General features: G+C 41.0%; 1 protein-coding gene across 2 annotated transcripts; it reads left to right on the forward strand.

Annotated features, from left to right (window-relative positions):
* The first annotated feature begins 2,491 nt into the window (after positions 1–2,491).
* LOC128468619 (ATP-binding cassette sub-family D member 3-like) lies at positions 2,492–21,757 on the forward strand. Of its 2 annotated transcripts, XR_008345881.1 has the most exons (5): positions 2,492–2,574; positions 19,953–20,051; positions 20,133–20,224; positions 21,227–21,507; positions 21,634–21,757. XR_008345881.1 is itself a non-coding variant. In XM_053450368.1 (4 exons), the coding sequence occupies exons 2-4, from the start codon at positions 20,154–20,156 to the stop codon at positions 21,706–21,708; spliced, it is 234 nt and encodes a 77-aa protein (XP_053306343.1). In that variant the 5' UTR covers positions 19,796–20,051; positions 20,133–20,153; the 3' UTR covers positions 21,709–21,757. The 2 variants fall into 2 exon arrangements, 1 of the variants encoding a protein (XP_053306343.1); XM_053450368.1 differs by lacking the exon at positions 2,492–2,574 and having other exon boundaries at positions 19,796–20,051; positions 21,420–21,507.
* Positions 21,758–22,294: the final 537 nt, after the last annotated feature.

Consider the following 22,294-nt stretch of genomic DNA (forward strand, 5'->3'; position numbering starts at 1 on the left):
ACATACATACATGTGGTGGTTTGCAGTGCGATCATCGGCCACAGCAGAAACCTCTTCAACTTTATAGCCACCATGCCTGCCGTAAGCATTCTTGTGTTGCCTTTTTTTCTACTTAATCGAAAGATTAGACATTGGGGGACATGCTAAAACGTGTGTGCTTGGTAGCGGCTATTTCACACGACCAGATTATATTTCCTAGAGCCGCTCGCTGCCAGACGCTTTTGTAGTTATTATAGTGAGCTAAAACGTTTGTTTTCTTCTTTTGGCCTCTGTGGCATGGCATGAGTGAAGATGCACGTCTCTTAAAACATTCTGTCCGTATATTAACTTTATTTTATCTTCTAGCCTGTGGATATATTTGTGCAAGGAGACGCTGAGTTTGTAAGCTCAGGAGAATGTTGCATTTAAGTGTTTATATATGATATGTAAATGTGTGTGTGTGTGTGTATATATGTATATATATATATATGTATATATATATGTATATATATATATGTGTATATATATGTATGTATATATATATGTAGCCATGTTGTCCTGAACCATCTCCCCTTAAGGTATTCCGCCTCCCTTTTGGGAAGTACATGTAGGTCATGACATGCTGTCTAAGAGAAAAACAATAGAGGCCTACAAGGCAGAGATCTGTTCTGCTGTGTTTGCCACCTTTTAAAACCTATATCTTCAAAAAAAACAAAATTATGCAAAGCAGGATCTATGGGCAATTTTTGCCATGGCTTAATGATGGTAAAAACTGTAGCTGTGTATGTATATATATATAATGTGTGTGTGTGTGTGTGTGGAAACTTTAGCTACAGCTAACATAGTCTTGAACAAGGCTAAATAACTGGACATACAAGATGGATTAATCGTGTCTAGCAGCTAATTCTGTAGGATTATGTCTGTCTGTATATTGTCAAGCTGGTAAGTGCTATTGGGGCTCGGGTATGTTTTTGTATGACTAGGACTTCAAGCCACAAACATTGATGAATTACATCAATTCTACAAAGCGCCGGTGAACAAAATCCCGGCCAGATTGATAACTACTGGAAGAGTTTGACTGTGGTTATTGTTGCTGTGATCGTGGTGATATAACCATGTTTTGAGCCTAAGAGACAATTACTTATCTTCTCAGTAATGTTCCATTAGATGTATAATACGTTCCCCACATAGATTGTTCTTTTTTCCCCCATTTAAGATCCTTTACCTATTACAAAATGGGCAACTTGGACAACAGGACAGCAAATGCAGATCAGCTGCTCACGCAAGATGTTGAGAGGTTTTGTAACAGCGTGGTGAACCAGTATTCAAACTTAAGCAAGGTGAGTTTCCTCATGGCTCTTCTAGTTGTGAGTGTTTTGTTACCTTTTTTTTTTTTTTTTTTTTTTTTTTTTTTTTTTTAGTTTGTGCTGGGTACTTCAAAAATAGGCTATGGCCCTTTATGCTCTTACTGTATTCCTTTCACAAGGAAAATAATTATAAAGTTAATGTAGCTGCCATTTATATTACCGGTGTATTACTTACACTGTGAGATTTACAGACAGGGGCCTCCTTTACAAATGTATCCATAGCTATTTTACCCCAATAAAGTGGTCTGTAGACTGTTGTACTTTCATGACTGCGTTTACATTTTATATAGCACCAACAGATTTGGTAGAGCTGTTACGATAGGGTACCCTAAAAGTAAATGCAACTTACAAATGAACATACGTTAAATATACTGGTACCGAAGATGACAATCTTTTGGCTACACTTATTATGCCTCCCCTTTTATTATGCTGTTATTTATCAATACAATTTACACACATGCATACGCTGTTCTTGTGAATAACATGTAATCATTTGCCACGTTAACTAGTGGCTTGCTTTCCTATTCTCCTATATTATAGATATTTCCCATTATTGTTGCGGGTATATAGAGTTGTTTTATTGTGAGTTTCATTTGTTGTTTTTTTTTCTTCAGCCATTTTTGGATATCGTTCTGTATATCATCAAGCTGACAAATGCTTTTGGCGTTCAGGTATGTTTTTGTGTGACTAGGGCTTCTTTAACAACACAAGTCACAAATATTGATGAATTACATCTATTGTGCAAAGAGCAGAGGGCCAAAATCCCGGTCAGATTGAACAGATTTGACTGTGGTTATTACTGCTGTGGTCATCATGATATAACCAGGTCCCAACCCCCCCCCCATGTTATCTGAATTTTATCACATGCTGATATATTTTGTTTTTTAGTTGCATCCAAGTCAAAGCCTCAATATTATACGCACATGGATTACTTTTAAGAGTTTATGGTAGATGTTTTTTTTTTTTTATGGTATATTGATTATTTTTTTATTCTTTCAAGTAACCTTTTAATATATTGTATTAATATTATATAATATTATCTAAAGGGCTCCATTTTGCTAGTAACTGGCGTTTCACTCAAGGCAGTCTGTTGTGCAATGGTGTGGGGCATCCGGCTTTATTAGAGCATAAATCTCCATGGGGCTTCCAAGAGATGCAACATTACAATGTGAACATGGTGGTTTTTGGCTACTCACACCAGACAGGAGACCATCAGAAAATGTTACTGGTAAGAATTATTTGCATGTCATACTTTAGTAATATTTTTACGTTTGCTATAGAAGATGGTGACAGTTTAGCATTATTATTATTTACTGTGGGATATAGGTAGGCTGAGGCAGTGGGAGACACTCTGTATGCCTGGGTCTCTCAGATGGCTTCATCTGCATATAGCTGTGTAAAAAGTTTTGATTTTAAGTGGTCAGTGTCTATGCTGGCATTTAATGTCTGTGGTGTGCTTTTTGATTATTGCAGATCTAGAGACTGTGGTTGGTTACCTGGTTGTCAGCAGTCCGTTCCTCACCCCTAACCACCCCGCGTGGACTGAGCTGAGCTCCTTGAGGTGAGTGAAATAATGGTGGGATAAACGATGATATACTCTGCAGCCGGGCACGTTCTTAATGTTTAATGCTTTGCCTTGAAGGATTATTACCAGAGTGGAAGAATGCTGCTGAGGATGTCTCAGGCATTGGGACGAATCGTCCTCGCAGGACGGGAAATGACAATATCTTACATAGAGACCATATGACTTTGGGAACGTTACGGGACCAAGTCATTTACCCAGACACTCCAGAACACTGGAAACGTAAAGGTATTCCTGATAAGGCGAGAAAAACGGTCCAGTATGTTGAAACTTCTCTTCTAATTTTCTTACACACTGAAATGACTTGCTTAGCTGTATTTAGTTAAGTGGCTTAACTACTCATCTTTGTTTTATATTCACTCCCTAGGTATTGAAGGAATACCTTGACAATGTGCAGCTGGGTTAGATTTTGGAACGTGAAGGCGGCTGGGACAGTGTTCAAGACTGGATGTACTGAGTGGGGGCGAAAAGCAGAGGATGGCAGTACGTATTTGATCTTGGTTTTAATTTACAGACTACAGAATTCTGATTTTCTAGCATTGTATATGTGTCAATTTATAGGCTGAGCTGGTGTGTTCAGTGGATGAGACACACTGCGATACTAGGATTACAGAGGAATTGGATTTAACTTTCAATATTCTGTTTTTGACCGCTAATAAATCCATCCAACTATCTCCAATTTGTACTTGCTCAACAATGAAATGAAATGGGGAAAAAAAAACATAGTAAAACTTTATAATAGAAGCAAGTCCATAATAAAAGCAAGTCTGGGCAATCTAACTTCAAATTCACATTTTCTGAAATTAGTATTTTTCACTGTGGCTATGCTAAATCAGTCACTTTGGATTATTGACTTTGATTACGATACACAAGAGTCTTACAGCTCTGGCAATAACACCAATGTGCACAAAACTGTAAATATGGACAGTTGAAGATCCCTATGGAACCCTGTGCTAACTAATCGACCAAAGCTTCGCTCCTGTAGTTAATAAAACTAAACACACGGTGCCCAAGCAGTGCAGATTGGGATTCCGCATACGCCCAGAGCTCCTGGTGAAGGACGGCAGGCAGTTTATAATTGTTTGACGTTTATAAAGAAATGTCATTAGCGCGTGGACCTTATAAATTCTGTGACATTTTCTGCCGTTGACAGAATTTTATCCACAGAAGCCATCCGATCGTGGAAACTTTTTGCTGTCCGTGTGTTCCAAAATCAGTTGCTTAGACGTCGTCTTACACACGCTCCAGATTTTCATACATTGGTCTTCTAATGCCGTCTGTTGTCTCCAGCACGTTGCCTCTTTCAACTGTGAACAAAGCTATTCCAACCTAAGAGGATAAGAAAAGGAAGCACAGTGTCACACAGAAAGTCCCTATGGAAGCACCACGAGGTAAATCTTTTAAACATTTCATGAAAGCACTGCAGAGTCTGCATAATTGTATTTAAAAAAAAAAAAAATCATAATTCCCTTCATCTCTAAAGAAAATGCTATGAAAAGGGCTCCTAGCCTGAAAAGAAAAGGTAGACCATGCGTTTATTCAAGACATTGTGTATCTTCATTAACCTTCTAGACAGATACACCTGTTGACCACACTACAACTTCTACTACTACCACTACTTGGAGACTTAATGTGCCCCTTTTGCTAAACCCGCATTTATAGTTCTTTACACTAAATACGTATATGTAACTATGCTTAGGCATTAAATAAGCAAGGCATATATGTTACAAACCCACCTTAAGTGTATACCCTTGGGAGTTATCTTCTCCTTCTCACTGAATCTACATGATTATTCCTCACCATTATGTTACCTTTACGCCGTTGTTCATTTGTAAGGGTGGGTGGGGAGAAGGTTTAGGACATGAATACTGATTAGATAAAGGTGTCCCTGGCTCTCACAGATCTCCGCACAGACCTCAGCTCTATTAACCTTCAGAACTCAATCAATTTACTCTCTCTCCTATCTCAAACATGACATGCCCTTAACAACGCCACCTCTGTCTATAACTCCACTCTCGCATCTGCTCTCTATCATGTAGCACCAGTTACTACTCGCTCCTCGCGACGTTCACGCTTCCAACCCTGGCACATGACTGTAACCCCAACACCTACGTCGATGTTCCCGCACCGCTCAACGTAGTTGGTGAAAGTCCCCTCATTCCATGTCTGACTTTCTGCGCTATCAATGAATGCTATGTTCCTACTACTCTGCCTTCAATCTCCTCCTTGTCTTACAACCCTAAACGACTCTAATAATGCTTTCAATTCCCTGCTTCAACCGATCCCTACGACCCCTTCCACTAACCTTAATGCATCAGACTTTGCCACATACTTCGATAATAAAATGAAAACTATCAGAGATGACATATCTGCACAGTCACCGCCCTGCCCTCATCCTTAGGCTTTCAATACCACCTGTATGCTGATGAAGCCCAGATCTATCTATCCTCCCCTGATCTCTCTCCCTCTGCCTTAGATCGTGTAACTAACTGCCTTGCATCTGTCTCCACCTGGATATCAACATGTTTCTTGAAACTTAACCTCTCCAAAACAGGACTTCTCATCTTCCCGCCTTCCGATGCTAAGACTCCCCCATCAATTTCCCTCATTGTTGATTGCGCCATCATCTCCCAGTCTACTCATGCACACGCAGTCTTGGTGTCACCCTTGACCTCTGACCTTTCGTTCACCCCCCACATTCAGTCTGTCTCCGTCCCCATCTTAAAAAACATTGCCAGCATCCATCCCTCCCTTCCAAACACAGCATGCCACTTAGGCTCTTGTCCATGCCCTGATTGTCTCCCATCTTGATTACTGTAACTCTGTCTAAGCTGGTCTTAACAGCTTCACCGCTCTACAATCCACCATGAATGCTGCTGCCAGACTTATCTTACTCTCTCATCGCTTTACTAACATCTCTCCCCTCTGTCAGTCTCTTCACTGGCTTCCTGTGCGCCTCAGGATTCATTTCAAAATCCTTACTCTTACCTTCAAAGCCCTTCGGTTCCCCTCCCTACATCTCCTCGTTCATCTCTAAATACACTCCACGCCGCTCTCTCTGCTCATCCAATGATCTCCTTCTCTCCTCTGATTTCTAGCTCTCATGCACGCTTACAAGATTTCTCCAGGGCTGCCCCTATCCTCTGGAATGCCCTCCCCCAGTCTATCCGTCTCTCTCCCTGCCTTCGATCCTTCAAAAAATCCCTCTTCCCCACTTCTTTAAGGGCGCTTATATTGCACATTAACACCCCCCCCCATATTCCCTTAGCTCACCTCTCCTAGTCTCTCTAATGCAGTACTTACACTAGTGTGGCTGCCCCATCCCTTACCATGGCACTAAATCCCTCTAGATTGTTAACTCCTTTGCGCAGGGACCTCCTCACCTGTTGTTGCTGTAAGTCAATTTGTTATGTTACATACTACTTGCTATGTCCTGTCTACCCGTTGTCCAGCGCTACAGAATCTGATGGTGCTATATAAAACATAAATAATAAGTCTCTTCGCCTATCACATTGTGCATTATACAGGGCCAGCTCAGCCCTTGAGGCTGGACAAACCGGCAAACTGAATTGTAAAGCGAGAAAGCTGAAACCCCAACCCTTGCCAATGCGAGTGAGTGGGCGCCTTTCATAGGAATAGGCGGCAGGTACTGAATCATAGTTGGGCCTCATTCTGTGTCCTTGTGGTCAGTGGGACAGTCGATCGCTGTTTAGGGAGAACCTCAACTCTTGTTTGATGAGGCAAAGGCCGCTTCTTAAGAGACGTAATTACCTCTGCCAAGAAAGCGTGCTTTGCCTTGCTCATTTTAAGGGGATCCTTATGTTGTAATGCCAGTGCCAGGCTTAAGGTCTGAAGATGGCACAGCCGCACCACCAGTATATGTGCAAATCTGTTTTTTTTTGGTGATACACGTGGTGTTTCTAATATTAGAACTACATTTTTATTATTTTGCTCCGTAATATTGAGGTCACTGATTCATGTTTCCCCTCTCTCGCAGTACTACCTCCACATGGACAGCAGAGGAAACAGCAGATAACAGATGACGCCATTGAATTCAGCTCTTAAGTGTTTTATGCTGATAAATATCGGTGTACACTGGAACTCGAAAGTAACTTTTTTTTTTGAAGTTTTTGAAGTTTAGTTCCGAAGCGAATGCTATAATTTCTTTTTGTTTTTTTTTTTTGACCAAAGAATGGCCGTAGGATCGTAGATGATTGTGTCACTTCTTGTTTTGCACTAGATACCGCTGGCTAGACTAGAGGATCCCCTAAGCACCTGGCTCTGATGGGATACGCTGCATCTGCTGTAACGGTTTTCCTTTTAAATTAATCTCCGGTTCAATTTTTTTGCACCTGACTAATCGGTTGAGTAAAATCCCTGAGCGTTGGCACTTGGCCCAAAATAGAGCCAGTTGACAGGTTCGTATGTCTCACTAGGTGTGCGGGTTGGACTGAATTCATACGTCGTCAGATTTTATACAGTTCCCTGATAAAGATTTACGTGTCCTTCCCAGTAAGATTTAAAATCTATTAATTTAAACTAGTAGGATGACTTTTTACATTGTTAAATGGAGCAGTCTCTACTGGAACGTAAACCATGTATTGTAGATATGTGTTTTGGGGGGGTTGAGCAAATCGTGTAACATAGAAATGTGCTTGATGAAGGCATGCACTACGTATGCAATAAATTGAATGTGTGTGAATCCTTCCCCAAAGTCTCTACTCTGTGCTTAATGTCATCCTGGCAAATGGTAAACAATCTGGGTAAAGTTTGATCCACAAACTTACTGCATTCGCTGGAACAAATCCGTACGGTTGGCTCTAACCAGCGGCCATAGAAAACTTCCCATGCCATGCGATGTAGAGACTCAGACCTTAAACGGTCCTTGGTCTGCTTTCCCCCCAATTATTGCTAAAACCTTTTGAAGTAACCTGTGTCACCGTGGATATTTATAAGGCATCCAAGGTAATTAAAATGTGCAAAAAATGTTTTTCTCCTGAACACTCCACCACCATATTATACCGGTAAGGAAGCGGGTAGCTGTAAACTTGCATAAACTACATGGATGAAATCCTATGAGGAATGCCCTAGTATACACTCCTACCTTCCCACTGTAATAGGATACTTAATCATTATCCCATGGAAATCTGCAATGAAGTATATGTTGGAAAATCACACAGACGTTTCACAAGTAGTGATTTCTGAAATACCATAAATTATCCAATTTATGTGCTCGGGGGGGGGGGGAATGACTTCTATGACTGATCACTAAAGTAGTCTACATAACTGAAATCCAAACATCTGCCACAATTCGTTTAACTTCTTTAGTGCATAATATTCCACATATAATGTAAACAGACTCCTCAATAAATATGACTTCCTAATCGAGTAGCCACGGATTGGGTTCGATGCAAAGTAAGCACTTTGGGCTTTTTGTACTTTGACGTCGGTTTTGTTTTTCCCACACAGAGCACTCGGGTCAGCACAGTCCTCCTTTTGATCTTCAAATGTATTCAAGTTTCTCTGGTCGGAAAGTTAATAGAGAGATTCAGTGCCTCGTCGGAAATAGATATATTTCAAATGAGCAAATTCCCTGGTCAATTGTAACTTCAAATTACTACGAGTGACCATTGTTGGTGACCCATTAATTTTACTCGCATTTCCTTATGTTCCATACTATGCTATGATGCACTTCTTGTAGTTGGAATCTCACTTACACAATATCCGATTCTAATACTTTGTGGGCAACACATTGATGTATTCCCTTCAAATGTTCCCCGTACCTCCTGCTTATTTAAATAAACAGGTTGTTGTGGGTTAATAATGATAAATACACAAATTGTCTACACCGCTTGGTGGCTTTAAACCTTCCGATATAATACAAACATAAGGGTTGGATGTGAACGGACACAAAAAAAAAAAAAAACACGTCTGGAGAAGCAGACTGCATAGAAACCGGTACCCTCGTCTGAAGAACTGCTTGCACGCCAGCATCTTAGATCTGCACCTGTGTTCAAAATCACTGTTACTTAAAACGACTGATTACAGCGGCCGCAGTGACGGAAGGAATGTAAGTAAGACCATTCCGATACCTTATTATATAACATACCCTTTTTTTTTTTTACTAAACCAATAATAACTTCAACTTGATGGCAAATACTACATTACCCGTAGAAACTCATACACCTTATTTATCAAAATACAACCCATGAAGTGGCATGAAGGTGGAGGTATGTATCGGCTACTAGGATACTGTTCTGCTGGCATAAATCACCGGGCTCATCACGCGGGGTGTAATATCACGTCACTGTACACTATATCACTTATCCAAGACGAGAATGCAAGGTATACAGGTCTGCGCTTGAGTAAGTGTCGTGGGGAAGCCTTCCCTATCCATAAATATTTTAACCCCTTAATGACAATTGTCGGTTCTGGCACGTCATGCACTAACATCAGGTTAGTGACAATTGACGTGCCAGGACCGTCATGACTTTAAGCGGGTGCAGAAAGCGATCTACGTTCGCTTTCTGCACCCAAACGGTGTTGCTGTAATGCCTCGACCTCGAGGCATTCAGCAACACCACGATCGGCACTAGGGGCCATGTCTGGCCCCTCCCTGGGGTGTCAACTTCCGCCATACCTTGTATGGCGGCGGACGCCCGTTTTAAAAGCGTTTAGGAGGCGATCAACGATCACCTCCTAAACTTAAATGGTGTCGCTGGAATGCCTCGATCAGGAGGCATTCAGCGACACCAAATACTTAACCCAGGACGGGCTGTGACCGCTCCGGAGAGCGGTCACAGCCGCCGCTGCAAGTGATCTTTGCCATCCGCAAGAAGGTGGCCACCCTGTAAAAAAAAAAAAAATAAGTAAAAAGCAATCAAGTTGAAAAAGTTCGCTAGATGGTCTCCAGACCCTCTAGAGAACTCTGGCTCCACTTGCAGGTTGAATACAGGTACTGCATTCAACCATGCAAGTCAATGGAGCGCATCTTTCTAATCACTGTGATTAGTAAAATTAAATTAAAAATAACAATTAGAAAAAAATAGTTTAAAAAAAAAACCAGTAAAATGTAAAAATAATTTCCCACTGAAGTCACTATCAGGGGAACCTTCAAGTTGAAAAAAATTTAAAAATAAAATTTATATATGAAAAATATATTTTTGTGAGCAAGTCCTAAAATTGCACATTTGCTTAAAACAATTCTCGCATGGAAAGAGTTAAAATACTGGCATATTAAATGCCCAAATTTATGATTTGATGGGGTAAATTGAATTGGCCGGGTTCAACAATGTCCCAATTAACACGGGGGGAAGGATGGCCACACATCTAATTTCCAATTAGAAAAATGCACACGTCCCAAATATGGCCTTTTAGTTCCCCACTGGACTCAGGAGATGTTGCTGAACACATATTGGGGTGTCGTGTGACAGCGGCATATACCAGGAGCTGTAAATTCATACATAAAGTAGGTGTGTGTGGGGGGAAAAATACACACAAAAAAATACTACTGCAAACTTGCTGCAAAATGCTGGTGGTAAAATGTGTGCATGCAAAGAGTTAAAATACCAGCATTTAAAACACTCTGCGGTGTCTAGTTTTCAAAAATATATGGTTTTATTGGGCGCACTGAAATGGCACCAGCTATTTTCTGTGCATTCTATATCTCCTGCCATGTGATATACTTACTGCCCCAGCCCCGACTCTGCGAACATTGTGTGCGCGTGTGCAAAGTGCTCCACCTGATTTCACGCAGCTAACCCGTGGAAAGTGATTGGACTGCAGTGGAGGAGAGCAGCTGCCGCTGCCCCCTAAGGTTAAGTACCCTATTTTTTAAATCTTAATGAATGTGCCACTTTCCATCACCGGATGCCACTACCTGGGAGTTCACCAAGTTGGACAGAGAAGGCCTGGGAGACTCCCTGCAATCAATATTCCACTGAACTGTCAAGTGCTGCCTACTGCTTTTTGTGTTTCCCCCACCTCCATTCCCATCACCATTTTCCTTCACATACCGTGTTCACAATCCTCTTGTTCCTCTTTTCTCTTTCCTCTGTTGTTAGTAAAATCATTATCTCTCTCCAGCCATCTGCAACCCCACACTATGTCTGTAATGCACCATGACTACTTTCTTCTCCCCTTCTCTCATCCCAAGCACTTTTCAACGTCACCTCCCCTCACTCCTGTCTTGGCTACTGTTACTCTGTCTTAGCTGGTCTCCCTCTTAACCGTCTCACCTCTCTACAATCCACCAAGAATGCTGCTGCCAGACTCCTCTTCCTCTCCCGTCGCTTTACTAACGTCTCTCCCCTCTGTCAGTCTCTTCACTGGCTGCCTGTGCGCTTCAGGATTCATTTCAAAATCCTCACTCTTTCTTTCAAAGCCCTTCACAGTGTTTCCCCTCCCTACATCTCCTCGCTCATCTCTCTAAATACACTTCACACCGGTCCCTCCGCTCATCCAACGATTTCCTTCTATCCTCTCCTCTGATTTCTAGCTCTCATGCACGCTTACGAGATTTCTCCAGGGCTGCTCCTATCCTCTGGAATGCCCTCCCCCGGTCTATCCTTCTCCCCACTGCCTTCGGTCCTTCAAAAGATCCCTCAAGACCCACTTCCTTAAGGACGCTTATAATATTGCACATTAACAACCCCCATATTCCCTTAGCTCATCTCTCCTAGTCCCTCTCATTCAATACTTACACTAGTGTGGCTAGTCTATCCCTTACAATGGCACCTTTTAACTATGGTGTAATACACCCTAAATCCCTCTAGATTGTAAGCTCCTTTGAGCAGGGCTCTCCTCACCTGTTGTTTCTGTAAGTCAATGTGTTATGTTACACGCTACTTGCTATGTCCTGTCTACCCATTGTACAGCGCTCTGGAATTTGATGGTGCGATATAAAACAGTAAATAATAAAAATAGTCTGCGCTTCGCATTCGGTTTTGTAGTCAACTACGGAGCTGAAGATAAACCCAAACACACAAAACTATTTTATACAGCCATAGTTAGCACAGTTACTGCAGGTCTTGGACGCCAATCGTATCATATTCCTTTTTTTTTTTTTTTTTTTTTTTTTTTCCTGGGTCGGGGCGGCATTTCAGACACAAAGCTATTCTGCTGGCTGAAAAATGGTCTAATCGCTATAAGCAACCACAGCAATAATCAGCTGGATCACTCCATTGGGCTTCATGATAATAAGACTAGAGCTGCAGTTAACCTAATGAAGCTGAGGGTGTTATGTGTTATGTATGTTATAATATAACTGATTAAGCGAAACCAGTTATCAGTTTTCATAATGTTTTCCTCTGATGCAGAAGGAGTCTTTCTGGCATCTTTTCTTTTTTATTTGCTTTTTTCTTCATCTGAAATTTTACTGTTTTGTTGTTTGTTTGTTTGTTTTTTGCATGGGTCCTTTCTTGGAGCTTGAACACGAGAAAACATATTTGTCAATTGGCAGAAAAAGAGAGCATTCATCAAATGGTAAGCAATTAATATTTAATCAATCAAAAGACACAGGGGATGGGGAGGAAAAGTCGGCTTTGATGGGCAGTCACGTATTATAGTACCCGCACCACGCCAGAGACAGACTGGGAAAAAGGACTGAAGAGTGGAGAGCATTTCTTTTGGTGAACAAAGGGGTAGGCAAAGGGCAAGCGTTGGCTTTATATTGGGTGCTGTCCGACGGTAACACTCGCCAGCACCGCATAATGAAAATGCCTACCTGTACCCTCCTAGCATTATAATCATGCTAAATAGAGACAGCTCTTGGTGGCCCTGGGTTGTTCCTCTCCCTACACAGATCTCCATTACTATTATTACACATTTTATCCTCGCTACACTTAAGGACAGTCTATTCTGTCCTCAACGTGGATCTGAAACCAAAAATGAACTACTGTCTACCTCTCAAATCCCTAAAGTGGGAATTAAGGAGTTAATACATATTATATGTGTTTATCCATAAGTCTCTGCTTCCATTGGAAACTCTGCAGGTTTTTGAATTCCGGACAGCACTGATTCGTATTCAATTTCTTTGTGGTACATGGTGCTAATTAACGCCCAGCAGTAATAGCCGTGTAAGGCCTCACGCATACACCTTACACTTACGGTGCTCATGGCTTCCTTTTTATTGACTTTCAACTCCGTAATCTGACTCTTTATCTGTTGTTAAAAGTCGTGGCAAGAAACCCAATCCTATTTCAGTTATCTGGCTGTAATCATCGACCTGACCGCTGTCCAGTCCTGTTCTCTGGTGACCTGACACCACTCCTGTGTAATTCGCCTGCTACCCTTGCCGAGTGACCGGACTGCGAGTTACCTACAGCCGTTGGTAAGTGACCTCACTACGGACCAAATGTTTTAGAACCCCTTCTGCTCGGTTAAGATAACTACTGCAACCTATTCCTGTTATTTGCTTTTTTAAGGGAACATACATGGAACAAGCATAAAGCCACCTTGAAGCTAAAACAAGACCAAGAACTGTCTCAGGACACACGGGCAGCATCGATGGACTTTGGCGGTTCTGCTGTGCGGAAACGTTGGGGATCTTCCACATTATCTGCTCTTCTGCCATGTATGTATTGATTTTTTATAATTTATGCTCTAGTAGCACTTTTGTGCATAATAAAGTATTTTGCTTATTTTATTTGAACGCACCTCAATACTGCTGCTGCCATATTCTAAATATTCTAAATTTCCTTGTAACAAGGGAAATGCATGGCTTTCTTGTCACTCATTGGCTGCTTTTTTTTTAAGAATGCATATTAATGCATATTTAACATGATTTTTTGTGAAGCTGTCTGTGACATTATATTTTCCCTTTAAGATAAGCAGTAACAGAACAGTGATATTTATCCATAGTTGTGAGTTTTTGTGTTGCCACCTACCTCTGCCGCATCAGGTGAGAAGAATCGTACGCGCCGAGACCCAGAGGCAATGATCAGGAAATATACACGGGGCTCGAGGCAGGTACTTCTCAAACGTGTTAAAATATTGCAGTTAGTTAAATGTTTGGGGTCTGCTAGCTGTTTTCATGGAAATTTGTAGCTGTAATATAGCAAAAAGAGTTTTCTAATAATCAATTAGCCTTTTAAACTTAACCCCTTCGCGACCTTTGCCGGTTCAGGACCGTCATGACAAGAAGGTCACTAAATGACCTTTGACGGTCCTGAACCGTCAAAAAGTTAAATAAGCTTAGAAAGTGATCAAGGATCACTTTCTTCGCTTAAACGGCCTTGCTGCAATGCCTCGATGTCGAGGCATTCAGCAAGGCCGAGATCGGCATCGGGGGCCATGTCTGGCCCCTCCCCGGGGCGTCAACAGCCGCCATACATTGTATGGCGGCGGACGCCCGTTTTAAAAGCGTTTAGGAGGCGATCAACGATCGCCTCCTAAACTTAAATGGTGTCGCTGGAACGCCTCGATCAGGAGGCATCCAGCGACACCAAACACTTACCTTTAGGTGGGCTGTGACCGCTCCAGAGAGCGGTCACAGCCGCAGCTGCCGGTGATCTTCGCCATCAAGTAAGATGGCCGCCGCTCTGTAAAAAAAACAAACAAGAAAAAGTTTGCTAGATGGTCTCCAGACCCTCTAGAGAACTGGCTCCACTTGCTGGTTGAATACAGGTACTGCATTCAACCATGCAAGTCAATGGAGCCCAGCTTTCTAATCACTATGTGATTAGTAAAATATTCAAAAAAAAATAAAAAAAAATAAAAAAAAAATGGAAAAAAAAAAATGTGCTAACATTTAAAAATAATTATGCAGTGATGTCACTAGATGAACCATCCAGTACCAGCAAAATGTGTAAAAAAAATATAAAAAAAGTATTAAAAAATAAAAAAATAAAGTTTATTATTTTGAGCAAGTGCTAAAATTTCTCAAAAATCTCAAAGAGTTAAAATAAAAGTACTTCAAATACCCAAGGGGTGTCTAATATATAAAAAAAATGGCTGATGGGGTAAATTGGAGTGGCCTAGCTCACAGATAGGGCATAGGTACAGACTGACCAAAATGGAGAAAAAAAGCGCACTTCCCAAATGTGGCATTTTAAATCTGAAACAACCCGACAAACCCATGCATGTCGGGTATCACTGCACTCAGGAGATGTTCCTGAACACATATTGGGGGGTTGTTTGACAGTGACATATACCAGAACCTGTTTATCTATAACTAAAGTACAATTTGTGTGAAAAAAAATTACTATTACAAAGTTTGACAAAGTGTAGTTCTATAATTGGTGCATGGAAAGGGTTAAAATAACAGCATTCGGAATACCCTGGGGTGTCTAGTTTTCCAAAATATATGGTTTGAATGGGTTAAATTGAGTTAACCGGCTTCAAAGATATTCCAAAGAGGAGATGGAGGCAGAATGACCAAATGACCACCTGAATTACGCATGCCCCAAAAGTAGCCTTTTACCAGCCAAACAATCTGACAAACCCATGCATGTGGGGTATCGCTGTACTCAGGAGATGTTCCTGAACACACATTGGGGTGTTGTTTGATAGTGACATATACCAGAACCTGTATATCTATAACTAAAGTACAATTTGTGTGGAAAAAAAATAAAAAAAAATTACTATTACAAAGTTTGACAAAGTGTAGTTGTATAATTGGTGCATGGAAAGGGTTAAAATAACAGCATTTGGAATACCCTGGGGTGTCTAGTTTTCAAAAATATATGGTTTGAATGGGTTAAATTGAGTTAACCGGCTTCAAAGATGTTCCAAAGAGGAGATGTAGGCAGACTGACCAGATTTGTTAAAAAAGATTTGGAAATCATAAAACGCTGCTTGTACTTATTGCCCTATAACGTACAAAAAACAGCAAAAAAACATAAAAACATTGGGTATCTCTAAACTCAGGACAAGTAGTAGAATCTATTTAGCTAGTTTTTTTACTTGCTTTTTTAGGTGAGTAAAAGATTTTTTAAATAAAAGTCATAAAATGTCTTTTTTTTTCAATTTTTCACCATGTTTTTTTTATTTTTTTTTATAGTAAATAAGATGATACGATCAAAATAATGGTATCTGAAGAAAGCCCATCTTGTCCTGAAAAAAACAATATATAACTTATGTGGGTACACTAAATGAGTGAGGAGAAAATTACACCTGAACACAAGCACCACAAAAGTGTCAAAACAGCCTCGGTCCCACAGGGTAGAAAACGAAAAATGAGCCCGGTCCTTAAGGGGTTAAACTTGAATTAGTGATAACAACGTGTCATCAGACCGCAGGCTGTTTTCTGTATTTCTGATCTGGTTGATATTTTGATGGGCCAAATGTGTATGTGTGTGTGTGTGTGTGTGTGAATATAATTGCTGTAAAACATAAATACTGTGTATATATACATATACAAACATTAAAGATTAAATGTGTTTTTACCAAGAAAATGTAAAATTATAGAATCCAATTACAGGACTATGTGAAACCTGTGCTGACAGCTGTGTGTTTAGAAAAGAATCTGCTACCATGCTGCTGCAGATCATCTTCATCAATGAAATGATCTGTCTCAATCTTTCATCAGCTAAAAAGTCGGGGTCAGGTCCGTTGTGCGCATGCGCGGGCTTCCAGTTTGGCGCATGCGCAGTAGGTGGATGCCCCACTTCCGGTTTAGTCCGGCCCGTTGTGCGCATGCGCGAACGTCCGGTTTCGCGCATGCGCAGTAGGTGGATGCCCCACTTCCGGTTTAGAGTCAGGTCCGTTCTGCGCATGCGCTGACTTCCGATTTCGCGCATGCGCAGTAGGTGGATGCCCCACTTCCGGTTTAGAGTCAGGTCCGTTCTGCGCATGCACTGGCTTCCGATTTCGCCCATGCGCAGTAGGTGGATGCCCCACTTCCGGTTTAGCGGCAGGTCCGTTCTGCGCATGCGCTGTCTTCCGATTTCGCGCATGCGCAGTAGGTGGATGCCCCACTTCCGGTTTAGCGGCAGGTCCGTTCTGCGCATGCGCTGTCTTCCGATTTCGCGCATGCGCAGTAGGTGGATGCCCCACTTCCGGTTTAGCGTCAGGTCCGTTCTGCGCATGCGCTGACTTCCGATTTCGCGCATGCGCAGTAGGTGGATGCCCCACTTCTGGTTTAGCTTCAGGTCCGTTCTGCGCATGCGCCGACTTCCCATGGCCACTTCCGGTTTGGCGCCTACTCCCGGTTTGGCGCCATATAGCTGCTAATCAGCTGGTAGAATCTCGGTTTTGACGGTCACCTATTTGCGCGCAGCCTGTGCAGTATCGTATTTCTGCCACGTGGCTTTATTTTAAATCCGTTCTGCATCCATCAAAAGCCTTGTATAAGGATATTGCATTTCACCGATTTTCTCAAGAATCTTGTGCCTCTGTGAAAAGTGCGCTATAACATACATACATACATACATGTGGTGGTTTGCAGTGCGATCATCGGCCGCAGCAGAAACCTCTTCAACTTTATAGCCACCATGCCTGCCGTAAGCATTCTTGTGTTGCCTTTTTTTCTACTTAATCGAAAGATTAGACATTGGGGGACATGCTAAAACGTGTGTGCTTGGTAGCGGCTATATCACACGACCAGATTATATTTCCTAGAGCCGCTCGCTGCCAGACGCTTTTGTAGTTATTATAGTAAGCTAAAACGTTTGTTTTCTTCTTTTGGCCTCTGTGGCATGGCATGAGTGAAGATGCACGTCTCTTAAAACATTCTGTCCGTATATTAACTTTATTTTATCTTCTAGCCTGTGGATATATTTGTGCAAGGAGACGCTGAGTTTGTAAGCTCAGGAGAATGTTGCATTTAAGTGTTTATATATGATATGTAAATGTGTGTGTGTGTGTGTGTGTGTGTGTATATATATATATATGTATGTAGCCATGTTGTCCTGAACCATCTCCCCTTAAGGTATTCCGCCTCCCTTTTGGGAAGTACATGTAGGTCATGACATGCTGTCTAAGAGAAAAACAATAGAGGCCTACAAGGCAGAGATCTGTTCTGCTGTGTTTGCCACCTTTTAAAACCTATATCTTCAAAAAAAACAAAATTATGCAAAGGAGGATCTATGGGCAATTTTTGCCATGGCTTAATGATGGTAAAAACTGTAGCTGTGTATGTATATATATAAAATGTGTGTGTGTGTGTGTGTGGAAACTTTAGCTACAGCTAACATAGTCTTGAACAAGGCTAAATAACTGGACATACAAGATGGATTAATCGTGTCTAGCAGCTAATTCTGTAGGATTATGTCTGTCTGTATATTGTCAAGCTGGTAAGTGCTATTGGGGCTCGGGTATGTTTTTGTATGACTAGGACTTCAAGCCACAAACATTGATGAATTACATCAATTCTACAAAGCGCCGGTGAACAAAATCCCGGCCAGATTGATAACTACTGGAAGAGTTTGACTGTGGTTATTGTTGCTGTGATCGTGGTGATATAACCATGTTTTGAGCCTAAGAGACAATTACTTATCTTCTCAGTAATGTTCCATTAGATGTATAATACGTTCCCCACATAGATTGTTCTTTTTTCCCCCATTTAAGATCCTTTACCTATTACAAAATGGGCAACTTGGACAACAGGACAGCAAATGCAGATCAGCTGCTCACGCAAGATGTTGAGAGGTTTTGTAACAGTGTGGTGAACCAGTATTCAAACTTAAGCAAGGTGAGTTTCCTCATGGCTCTTCTAGTTGTGTTTTGTTACCTTTTTTTTTTTTTTTTTTTTAGTTTGTGCTGGGTACTTCAAAAATAGGCTATGGCCCTTTATGCTCTTACTGTATTCCTTTCACAAGGAAAATAATTATAAAGTTAATGTAGCTGCCATTTATATTACCGGTGTATTACTTACACTGTGAGATTTACAGACAGGGGCCTCCTTTACAAATGTATCCATAGCTATTGTACCCCAATAAAGTGGTCTGTAGACTGTTGTACTTTCATGACTACATTTACATTTTATATAGCACCAACAGATTTGGTCGAGCTGTTACAATAGGGTACCGTAAAAGTAAATACAACTTACAAATGAACATACATTAAATATACTGGTACCGAAGCTGACAATCTTTTGGCTACACTTATTATTATAAGTGTTTATTATGCTATTATGCTGTTATTTATCAATAAAATTTACATGCATGCATACGCTGTTCTTGTGAATAACATGTAATCGTTTGCATTGTTAGCTAGTGGCTTGCTTTCCTATTCTCCTATATTATCTATATTTCCCATTATTGTTGCGGGTATACAGAGTTGTTTTATTGTGAGTTTCATTTGTTATTTTTTTTTCTTCAGCCATTTTTGGATATCGTTCTGTATATCGTCAAGCTGACAAATGCTTTTGGCGCTCAGGTATGTTTTTGTGTGACTAGGGCTTCTTTAACAACACAAGTCACAAATATTGACGAATTACATCAATTGTGCAAAGAGCAGAGGGCCAACATCCCGGTCAGATTGAACAGTTTGACTGTGGTTATTACTGCTGTGGTCATCGTGATATAATTTTTCATATGATGTTTTTTGTTTTTTTTATGGTGTGTTGATTATTTTTTTATTCTTTCAAGTAACCTTTTAATATATTATATTAATATTATATAATATTCTCCAAAGGGCTCCATTTTGCTAGTAACTTGCATTTCACTCAAGGCAGTCTGTTGTGCAATGGTGTGGGGCATCCAGCTTTATTAGAGCATAAATCTCCATGGGGCTTCCAAGAGATGCAACATTACAATGTGAACATGGTGGTTTTTGGCTACTCACACCAGACAGGAGACCATCAGAAAATGTTACTGGCAAGAATTATTTGCATGTCATACTTTAGTAATATTTTTATGTTTGCTATAGAAGATGGTGACAGTTTAGCATTATTATTTACTGTGGGATATAGGTAGGCTGAGGCAGCGGGAGACACTCTGTATGCCTGGGTCTCTCAGATAGCTTCATCTGCATATAGCTGTGTAAAAAGTAGACTGTAGATTGCACCTGCGGTTTATTGATTTTAAGTGGTCAGTGTCTATGCTGGCATTTAATGTCTGTGGTGTGCTTTTTGATTATTGCAGATCTAGAGACAGTGGTTGGTTACCTGGTTGTCAGCCGTCCGTTCCTCACCCCTAACCACCCTGCGTCATCAGAACAGCACTCAAGCTGAGCTCCTTGAGGTGAGTGAAATAATGGTGGGATAAATGATGATATACTCTGCAGCCAAGCACGTTCTTAATGTTTAATGCTTTGCCTTGAAGGATTATTACCAGAGTGGAAGAATGCTGCTGAGGATGTCTCAGGCATTGGGACGAATCGCCCTCGCAGGACGGGAAATGACAAGATTAGCAGGGTGAGTCAACTGAAATGTAAATGGAATTTACTGTTCATCACAAGGTGACATTTACCAACCTATGTATATAAGATATATTTTGTTGTACAGTGTAGTTCTCAAGATGTTGAAATGCTTCATCCGGTCCTTAGATTAGTAGTTATGCCCCAGTTCTGTAAATAAGGGGTGACTTGACCTTGCCTAAGAGTTCAGTTCCCCGTGGCTTGGTTATGTATCTCACAGCAGTTTATGGAATGAGAGATGTAGTAATAAGTTTTGTCTCTCACCTTGTGAACCCACTGTTAAAGGTTGCTGTTCCGACAATAACTGCCGTCTCCAGTATGTTTGAGAGTTTATAAACTTGTGTCACATGACGTGTTCCTGGCAGACATTATGACAGAGGGAACATTTTACATGCTTAAGGGATTATTCCTGGGAAAATTCAGGGTATTGAAAATTTCTAAAAATTTCGTTTCCAATTCTAAATATACTTCGGTGCAAACTTCAAGTATGGGTGAAGCTGCAACTTCTAATACGGTGTGTGTTTATATATCATGTAGTGACATTGAACTTTAAAGATCCTTAGTTATTGTGCTAATGTAACTATGTAAGGTTGGAAGTGTAAGACATTAGTCAGGTGTATACAAGATTTGTATCTTGCTACATGAGGTGGTGGCTTTCTGATGGCATTTCTTCCCACTGATGCATTAAAAGAGCTACTATTGCATTAGGTGATGCGGTGTCAGCCAGTTGTATCTATAATTAAAATAAAAATGTTTTAGAATTTCTGTATGCATTAACCTCCTCAACGTTTAGTGCCGCAGCCCTAAAGGGCATTACAGAGACCGTGTGGCATTTTTATGTTGAAAATAAAACGTAGGTAAATGGAACGTAATACAACAGCCCTAATGTAGATAAAATTACAGTAGCCTAGGTAATGTCTAATTGTAGAAGTAAAAATGTACATGTTATTTATATGGAATAATCTTTGATCAATTTACCTAAATATGTTTTATTCTGCAGCTGTGGCCTCTATTCGGTGGATGTCTGACCAAACCTGAACGAGGAAAATTATTTTATGTACTTCTGATTATGTTCTGCCCAGCTGTCTCTGTTCCTGTAGTGTGATCGCATTTCAGCACCTTTTGATTGGTAGAATCAATATATCCTAAGTTGTGGTGTCAGTAATTTATTTGTAGCACAATATCATACATAGAGACCATATGAATTTGGGAACGTTACGGGACCAAGTCATTTACCCAGACACTCCAGAACACTGGAAACGTAAAGGTATTCCTGATAAGGTGAGAAGAACGGTCCAGTATGTTGAAACTTCTCCTCTAATTTTCTTACACACTGAAATGACTTGCTTAGCTGTGTTTAGTTAAGTGGCTTAACTACTCACCTTTTGTTTTATATTCAATCCCTAGGTATTGAAGGAATACCTTGACAATGTGCAGCTGGGTTACATTTTGGAACGTGAAGGCGGCTGGGACAGTGTTTAAGACTGGATGTACTGAGTGGGGGCGAAAAGCAGAGGATGGCAGTACGTATTTGATCTTGGTTTTAATTTACAGACTACAGAATTCAGATTTTCTAGCATTGTACGTGTGTCAATTTATAGGCTGAGCTGGTGTGTTCAGTGGATGAGACACACTGCGATAATAGGATTACTCTCTTCACTAGGATTACTCTCTTCACTGGCTGCCTGTGCGCCTCAGGATTCATTTCAAAATCCTCACTCTTACCTTCAAAGCCCTTCACAGCGGTTCCCCTCCCTACGTCTCCTCGTTCATCTCTAAATACACTCCACGGCGCTCTCTCTGCTCATCCAATGATCTCCTTCTATCCTCTCCTCAGTCGATCGCTGTTTAGGGAGAACCTCAACTCTTGTTTGATGAGGCAAAGGCCGCTTCTTACGAGACGTAATATTACCTCTGCCAAGAAAGCGTGCTTTGCCATATTCATTTTAAGGGGATCCTTATGTTGTAATGCCAGTGCCAGGCTTAAGGCCTGAAGATGGCACAGCCACACCACCAGTATATGTGCAAATCTGTTTTTTTGGTGATACACGTGGTGTTTCTAATATTA

Source organism: Spea bombifrons, chromosome 11 (genome assembly GCF_027358695.1).
Source record: "Spea bombifrons isolate aSpeBom1 chromosome 11, aSpeBom1.2.pri, whole genome shotgun sequence".
NCBI classification, from domain to species: domain Eukaryota; kingdom Metazoa; phylum Chordata; class Amphibia; order Anura; family Pelobatidae; genus Spea; species Spea bombifrons.

Bases quoted from the DNA above. Each gene is read 5' to 3' on its own strand.
- LOC128468619 (XM_053450368.1), top strand. From the start codon at position 20,154: ATGCTGCTGAGGATGTCTCAGGCATTGGGACGAATCGCCCTCGCAGGA. The intron at 20,225-21,419 runs GTGAGTCAACTG...TATCATACATAG, and splicing joins GAAATGACAAGATTAGCAGG to AGACCATATGAATTTGGGAA. The intron at 21,508-21,633 runs GTGAGAAGAACG...TTCAATCCCTAG, and splicing joins GTAAAGGTATTCCTGATAAG to GTATTGAAGGAATACCTTGA.